Source organism: Microtus ochrogaster, chromosome 8 (assembly GCF_000317375.1).
Source record: "Microtus ochrogaster isolate Prairie Vole_2 chromosome 8, MicOch1.0, whole genome shotgun sequence".
Classification (NCBI taxonomy): Eukaryota; Metazoa; Chordata; class Mammalia; order Rodentia; family Cricetidae; genus Microtus; species Microtus ochrogaster.
The window spans coordinates 39,352,527-39,361,430 of record NC_022015.1 but is presented as its reverse complement, the minus strand read 5'-3'; the positions used below and the strand labels follow the sequence as shown (position 1 = coordinate 39,361,430).

The following is an 8,904-nucleotide window of genomic DNA, read 5'->3' as shown; positions in this document are numbered from 1 at the left end:
ATCTCAAAAAACAAAAAAAAAAAAAAAAAAAAAAGTTTGGGGAAAATAAGAGCCCCTCATGGGCTAGGGGCTAAATGCATGCTATAATCTGAATGTTTATATCATACATGCTGGTCTTAGGCTACCATACCTAGCTCAAGATACATTTTTTGGGGGGGGGGTCACAGTTTCTCTGTGTAGTCTTGGCTGTCCTGGAACTCATTCTGTAGATCAGGCTGGCCTCAAACTCACAGAGATGGTTCTCCTCTGCCTCTCTGATTACTGGGATTAAAGGCATGTGCCACAACCACTTGGCAGCTCAAGTTTTTGGAACTGTCAAGATATCTCAGGTAAAAGCGCTTGCTTTCAAACTTGATCACAACTGAGTTTGATCCCATATCAAACTGGAGCCCATATAGTTGAAGAAAATCACTCTTGGATGTCACTACATTATTTTGTGTGTTAACAAAGAAGCTTGCCTGAATCAGAGTGCAGAGCTAAACCACTAGAGGCCAGGCGGTGGTGGTACACACCTTTAATCCCAGTACTTGGGAGTCCCATGCCTTTATTCCCAGCACTAGGGAGGTAGAGGCAGGAAGACTGAGTGGAGAGAGGAATATAAGACAGGAAGAGACAAGAGCAGTGCAGTCTGGAGACTCAGTCTGAAGCAGTCAGAGGACACAGTCTGAGGACAGGTTCGCCCTTTTGGTCTCAGGATTCAGTAGAGATAAAAGGTCTCCCTAGTGGCTGACTGCTCTGCTTCTCTAATCTCTCAGCTTTCACCCCCTAATATTTGACCCCAGGTTTTTTTTAAAGAATAACTAGAACTTGTGCTACACTTGGAAGTTGTCGTCTGACCTCCGCATGTGCACTCTGTGGTTGTACATGTGCATGCGTGCACTGTACATGCACGCATGCACACACACAAAGCAAATGGTTTTCTTTTTGAAACAGGGTTTTTCTATGTAAAAAGTCCTGGTGTCTTGGAACTTACTATGTAGATCAGGATGGCCTTGAAATCACAGAAATCCTCCTGATTCTCCCTCCCAGGTACAGGGATCAAAGCTCTTGAGGCTGTGCTCTTCAGCTGGCGGTTTTGTTCTCTGAGAGGGGTCACATGACTGGGATTGTAACAGGGCCCCTTGACCTTAGCACAACTGACTCCATGGCGGAAGTACCATTCAGGCTGTAAAACTCAGCACATAGACAGCGCCACGTGCCAAAACTAAAACAAAGACTTAACCAAAGTCTTATCTGTCTTGAGAATAGCGGTGTGCTGGCTAGAGTTTGGTCAGGATAGTGGTGTGCCCCCTAGTGTTTAGTCACCTTAACAGAAGGCAGAGTCATCAGAGAGGAGGGAACCTCGACTGAGAAGATGAGCAGCTCCGTGGGCAAGCCTGGCGACATTTTCTTGACTAATGATTACTGTGGTAAGAATGGTGCTATCCTTGGACAGTGATCCTGGGGTACAGAAGAAAGTGGGCTAAGCAAGCCATGGCTTCTGCTTCAGTTTCTGCCTTGAGTTCCTACCAAGATAAAATAGACTATTTCTTCCCCAAGTTGCTTTAGCCATGGTGTTTTGACACAGAGCCATGAATGTGTGTGTGCATGCCAGTACTCAGATCAGTTCATGATCTGCCTGGGAACCAACAGTTCCACCTACAATTAAGAGGGTCTTCCCACATCAGTTAACATAATCAGAGCAATCATTGGCCTGTCCAGAGGCCTTCCATCCAGGTGATTCTAAATGTGGTCAAGGTGACAATTAACATTAGCCATCATTGCTGCACACCCTGATCTCAGATAACCAAAACTATGAGAAAGAAATGTGGAGCGCTCATAAGCCTTAGTCTGTGAAAATTCATAGTCGTGCCTGAAGAAACTGAGGCTGAAAATACTTTATGCAAAATGGACTCTCAGGGTTAGTCACCTTTCTTCCCCTGGGGTCATAGGGTGAGGGGCTGGGATTGCCAGCAGATCAGATTCCCTAGCTGCTGCTGCTGCTTCCCCTCCAGTCTTTGGCTGCTTGGGAATGCTGTGTAGATGAGGCTGGTATTGAACTCACGGAGCTCCACCTACCTCTGCTTCCCAGGTCTGGCTGTTTCTTTATTTTCATGTGCTCCTTTTTTTCTTAGAAGATAATATTACACATAGACAAACTTTAGTACTAATTTCTATCACTATAATTTTAATTTTTGTACATCTCATATCATATAGTAAAAACCAAGGAACTATATTTTTATATATATAATGGCATTTCATCAATTTCAACAGGGTTAGAATTTGCTTTAGTCAATAAATAGTGTACTTTGTTACTTAATCTAATCACCCAGTCTTCTAAGTTGGTAAGTTTTATTGCTGTATATAGTGTCTCAGTTAACACTCTGTGATATCTTGTTTTATCAAAAATTATTCATAGAATAAAGTGCTTTGAACTATTGGCACAAAGAATGATGTCTTTATAAGCAAGTGCCTTTAAGTCATGACTTCATCTTTGGGCATGTAGTTGATGGGGTAAAAAGAAGTGGCCCTGGCTTTTGTCCTACCTGATCTTGAATGGGTCACTTCTTTTTTAATTTCAGTTTCTTGTGTATGAAATTAATGTGTTGGGGGCCAGAGAAATGGCTCAGCTGTTATAAGAGAACTTGCTGTCTTTCCAGAGGACCCAAGTTTAGTTCTAAGTACCCACATCAGGTGGCTCACAACAGCCCCAGGGGGTTTGACGCCTCTTCTAGCCTCTATAGGATCCTGCGCACACATGACTTACAAACATACAAGCATACAGTACACACATAAAGTAAATCCTTTTTTTTTTTTTTTGGTTTTTAGAGACAGGGTTTCTCTGGTTTTGGAGCCTGTCCTGGAACTAGCTCTTGTAGACCAGGCTGGTCTCGAACTCACAGAGATCCGCCTGCCTCTGCCTCCCGAGTGCTGGGATTAAAGGCATGCGCCATCACCGCCAGGCAGTAAATCTTTTTTTTTTTAATTAATGCATGGTTTCAGGTGATTCCTCGTGTTGACTCTGACACCCCACAGTCCAGCACTGAAGCAGCAAAGGCTGATCCATATGCCCAAGATACAGACTGCATTCTCTGGTTCTTTTCTCTAGAAGGCCTATCTGAGGAAGACTTCCTACCTTTTCCTTAGTCTCACTGAGGAATCCCACAGCATCAGTGGGAATCACTTCTTTCTCGCTCATCTTAGGGAAGAGAATCTTTTACAACCCAAACATGAGACAGAGGGATTTCTGGGATATCTATCTGCTGCAGACAAAAACCTTGGTTGAAGATCTTGCTTAGGTGGGAAGACATATGGGAGCCACATACCGAGCACCCATAGAGACAAATCCATAAATACAGCAGAGAAGGTTGTATCTTGTCTTCCTCAGGCTCTGCAGGTCCCCCTCTGGTTCCAGTGGTGAATTCAGCCTTCTCTGTCTCATGAATTTCAGGCAGCTGACACACAGGAATTTGGGACCAAACTGCACAGATTATTTTATGATACCACCCAGCACCGACTTCTGCACCACTGCTCATGTGACACAGAACAGGTAAGTGTGACGATAATAGTATTTTAGTGGAAATCTCCCATTCTGATGTGGGAACCCTTAATCCAGGGTGGGTGAGTACAAATGCCTCAGGTGGTACGGCTGGCCTTTCAGCAAAGATGCCCTGGCCCAAGAAACGTCACAGAACCAAGTGCTTTGTAGAAGCCGAGAGCATGGCCGGACACTGGGTTCCATTTCTACCACTGGGTCATTGTTGGCATCGTTAGAGATACGATTTAACCTTGCCAAGCTTTGGTTTTGATGCCAGTAAAATAATAATAATGCATGCCTAAAATTACTGTTGTGAGGCTTGTGTCTCATAAAAATCTACCGTTAGCAGTTCACCCTCTGGGTGCTGGAGGCCCAGAGTTCTCAGTGGAGGTTTCTACTCCAGCACATTTGGTGACCGTGTCCTCTCACAAGGGGAGACCTTGCCCAAAAAATTCTGTATGCCTTCAGATTCCAGGAATAGCTGGGAGGAAGTTGTTCAACTAAAGCCCACCTTTCTGGTTCACCTACCCTCCCTCCCTCCCTCCTTCCCTCCCCCTACCCTTTTAGTTTTTCAGAACAGGTTTCTCTTTGTAGCCCTGGCTGTCCTGGAACTCCCTTTGAAGGATCAGACTAGACTTGAACTCAGAGATCTGCCTGCCTCTGCCTCCTGGGATTAAAGGTGTGTGCCATCACACCAGTCTCTGGTTCTCTTGACATTAAAAAAAACTAAATTATAAATTAAATAAGCAAAAGACTAAAGATTAAATCATTACACCATGGCTTCTGGGAAAGAGGAAGGGAAGGAGGGAGGGAGGGATTGGTGTCAAGATGGCCACTTAATGTCAGGCAAGAAACAGAATGGTCATTCCTGAGAAATGGAAAGCAAAATAAAAATGTTTTTGAGAACAGGGTCTTAATATATAGCCTTGGCTGTCCTTGAACTCTATGTAGATCAGACTGATGCTAAATTCATAGAGACCTGTCTGACTTGCTTCTTGAGTGCTGAGATTAAAGTTGTGTGCCACCAGATCCCAGCACTCAGAGGCATCTCCAGCCCCCACACGGTATCTCACCATTCATTTCCGAGAGTGACTTTAGCAGACTTTCAGAAGAGAGGACCTTCAGCACGCCCTCCACACCCGTTCTCCCTTTGTCCCTGGTCTACCTGATTGGATAGGGAATCTAGGTCCTCAGGCACAGAATGATCTTCAGAGTTTTTGGATTTGCCCTTCTCTTCAGTGAGGCTGGCAGCCCACGCCACTGCGCCTGTCACAACTTTCGTCATACTTGTCTGCAGCCCTCAGTTGGCTCACTGCGAAACCTCCCTGCTTTCCACTGGGCTGGAGAGCTGATGACTGCACCTCAGCAAGTAAAGCTCACAACTGCTATATTAGTTCCCTAGAGATGCTCTAAGACATTACCAGAAACACATGACTTAAAACATTATTTATGCCGGGCAGTGGTGGTGTACACCTTTAATCCCAGCACTCAGAGGCAGAGGCACATGAATCTCAGTGAGTTCGAGGCCAGCCTAGTCTACAGAGCGAGTTCCAAGACAGGCTCCAAAGCTACAGAGAAAATGTCTCCAAAAACCAAAACAAAGCAATAGATAGACAGACAGACAGACAGACTGACTCACTCATCATTTATCCTGTCAGTTTTGGAAGCCAGGCATCTAAAATCAAGGTGTGAGCAGATCTGTGCTTCCTTCAGAGGCCCTGGGAGAGTCCATCCTGTCTCTCTGGCTTCCTAATGTGTGGTTTACATAACTCCAGCTTGTGCCCCAATCCATCTTCACCTAGCCTTTTCCTGTTTCTCAGCTTTAGGAGGGCTTGCCCTGAATCCAGCATGATTGTATCTGCCACAACCCCTTTTCCAAATCTCACACTCAGAGGCGCTTGGTGTTAGGGCACTAGGATACGTGGGGAAGCGGGGGAAGGGGCACCGTCCAGTGTAGCACAGCCCAGGAGAATACAGCATGAGCCATCGCTAGGACCCAGGAAGACCCCTCAGGATCTGGAGTGCCTGTTTCTGGAGATCTTTTGGTGGACCTCTGACATCCCAGTGAGACCTGAAAGAATCTATCTGACCTCTTTACCTTGTTTGGTTCTAGCCTCAGGGCCATCCATAGCCCACTTAACTTGGCAGATGGCTGGTGAACCCAAGGATCTCAGAAGAAAGGAGCATTTACAGAATACCTAGTCTGTGTTTCCACCTCAGTCTCCACAAAGATGTTCTGAGCTAGGTCATCTTATAGACAAGGTAATTGTAAAACTTAAAACTTGCTAGTCACAGGGCTCACAGCCTGATCACAGTGTGCCTTTGTAGGAGTGAGTGACAAGCCCAGGGAAGAAGAGCACATCCATCCTTTGTCATTCCTTCTTCCCTCTAGAACCAGCCACTGTGTGAGAACTCATTGGTGGCGCAATAACGGCACCCAGTGGCCTCAGGCGCAAACTACATGATCAAGGTCCTAGGTCAAATTCTTTTATTTGTGGGCCTATCACTTTGTTTCCATGGCAACTAGCCAACTCACCTAATATAGAATCAACCCATCTATAGTTTAAGGAGAAATGGGCAGTTCTCTAAGGAAAGGTTTGGTTTCCTAGGGTGCAGACTAGAACTGAATGCTCCAGTGTTGAATCCAAGGAGCTGTGTTTTTGAGGATCAGGCTGCCTCTCTGGAAACCCAGATATTGACGGGTATGCAACCTGTCTTGGGTGGATCATCCCTCAGCAAAACCAGTTTGTAAAAGAAGACAGACATGCCTGTTACAAAGACTTCCCCGGCTAGAGTAAATTGAAACGGCACTGTTTCTTGGGGGCTATCTCTGTCCTTCGTGTGTTCCTGGGAATGCAATTACACAAGTTGGAACTTGTGTTAATAAGCAATGTAGACCAGGTATGGCGGCACACACCTTTTAGGATATGTGCCTCTGAGGATTTTGGTCTATTGGGAGAGACTGTGGAACCAGCCACAGAAATGCTGAGCAGTGACTGTAACTGCATAGCTCTGTAACACAGCTAGGTATGGAAATGTACACCTTTACCCCAGCACTTGCGAGACAGAGCCCAGCCTGGCCTACACAGTAAGTTCCACTACAGCCAAAGCTACGTAGTGAGACTGTCTTTGGGGGGGGGGAGGGGGTAAGCAGTGTGTTGTAGAGTGTATTTTACTGCGATGTAATTCTGATGTAGGACTTACCTTTTTTTGTTGTCTTTCATGACAGGATTTCCCTGTGTAGCCATGGCTGTCCTGGAACCTGCTCTGTAGACCAGGCTGACCTCATACTCAGAGATCTGTAAACATAGGCTGCTTGTTCTTCCCGGCCACCCAGACCCGGAATAATCACACAGAAACTGTATTAATTAAAACACTGTTTGGCCAGTCATTTAGGTATATTGCTTGCTAGCCCTTATATCTTAAATTAACCCATTTCTATTATTTTATATTTTACCGTGAGGCTTATGGTACCGGTGTGTGGGAGTCTTTCTCCTCCTGCAACTACATGGCATCTCTACAACTCCGCCAACTCTCTCCCTTCATCTCTGCTCAGATTTTCCCCTTGGCTTTATTCTGTTAAGCCACTAGCCGAAAGCAGCTTTTTTATTAACCACTGGCAATAAAACAGCATACGGAGGGGAATCCCACATCAAAGATCTGCCTGTGTCTGCCTCCTGAGGCCTGGGACTAAAGTGTGAACCACCATGCCCAGCTGACCTGTCATTTTAAAGTGTGCAACTCTAAAGGTGCTCCTAAGATCTCATGGTGCTGTGCCCCCTTCCAAACTCCACTGCACTGAAAACCAGCCCTGCACCCTGAGCTCAGCCCACTCTCTCCTACTCCTGTTTCACTTTCCACTCCCCATGGTGTTCTTTGGAGTAGAAATCACAGATGAGGGCTTGGTTGTTGCTTTTGAGGCAGACTCTTGTGTATCTGAGACCTTTATCTTTAAATGGCCTTTCTTCCTACGTAGCTGAGGATGGTCTTGAACTCATCCTCATTTGCCTTTATCTCCTGCATGCTGGGATTACATGTATGTGCTATGCCATTTTATGTAGTGCTAGGGGTTGTACCCGGAGCTTTCATGTACTTTTGAGCTATGCAAGTACTCATTTTTCATCTTTTTAAAGATTTCTTTTTAATTTTTATATTTAATAATTTACATATGCATACAGATGATCAGAGAGACAGACGATCAAACATTCAAGGTCAGCTCTAGGATATATGAGACCCTGTTCCTCACCCCCCCCCAAATTATTTATTTTAAAACAGACATGGCCAGGCATTGTGATGTACGCCTTTCATACTAGCACTCAGGAGGCAAAGGCACGATGATCTCTGTGAGTTTGGGCCTAGCCTGGTCTACGTATCAACTTCCAGACAGTCAGGACTCCATAAAGAGGGGCTGGAGAAATGGCTGTGTTTAAGAAGGGCCATGCTCTTGCAGCAGACCAGAATCACGTCAGGCAGCTCACAAACATGTAATTCCAATTCCAGGGGACCTGACGCCCTCTCCTGGTCTCCACACGTAATTCACATAGGTCCTCACAAATAGACTGAGTAGGGAGATGGACACATGCACATAAAATGATGAGCAGTGCCATACTCCACTGTCAGCAAGTATCCCAAGTCCAGGGAAGAACAGACTTGCTGGGAAGGCTAGAGCGTGAGTTGCACAGGAGGAGGATGCTTTGAAAGTTGGAGGTCAAGTAGAGGCTGATGAACTAGGAGGAAGAGGGAGTTCCAGGTGAAGAACGCCCTATAAATCAATCAAGCCACCAGGCACACGGCTCACTATGGCTCAGTCAGACTTCTGCAAACTCACTTGGAATTTCTAATTGTTACAGCACCTGACTCCAGAGAAAAAGCATTCTACCCAGAGCACCGAAGACTGGCATGGGACTATCGGCCAGCAGTTCCATGTGGGTAAGGCCCTCAGCTAAAAGCAGAGAAGTAAAAGCCGCGGCTGGGAGCGGTTCAACTACACCACTGCAGTTAGGCTATGCTGCCCCCTGCTGGGATTGGTTGTGCCAGAGCGATCGTGGGGCTACCTGAGAGGACTGGAAATCTGGGCGATGTACTTATTATTGTTAGCTTTTCTAAAGAAAGTGCATTTGTTGGCCGAGATCCCCAGGGACCTGCTCAGGAGGGATATGTCACGGCAAAGACGCTGTAAATTTGCACCCGAGGGGCAGAGTGCTTGCTTGCCTGTTTGTCAAGACCCTGAGCTTGTGGCCGGGAGGTGATGGCGCACGCCTTTAATCCTAGCACTCGGGAGGCAGAGACAGGCAGATCTCTGTGAGTTCGAGACCAGCCTGGTCTACAGAGCTAGTTCCAGGATAGGCTCCAAAAACCACAGAGAAACCCTGTCTCGAAAAATCAAA

General features: G+C 46.1%; 1 protein-coding gene across 1 annotated transcript in view; it reads left to right on the top strand.

Annotated features, from left to right (window-relative positions):
• C8H11orf80 (chromosome 8 C11orf80 homolog) overlaps positions 1 to 8,904 on the top strand; it is a 112,415-nt gene that overhangs the window by 102,046 nt on the left and 1,465 nt on the right. Inside the window, 2 exon segments of the mRNA XM_013347785.2 lie at positions 3,431 to 3,529; positions 8,368 to 8,446. Coding sequence (XP_013203239.1) covers positions 3,431 to 3,529; positions 8,368 to 8,446 — 178 coding nt within the window.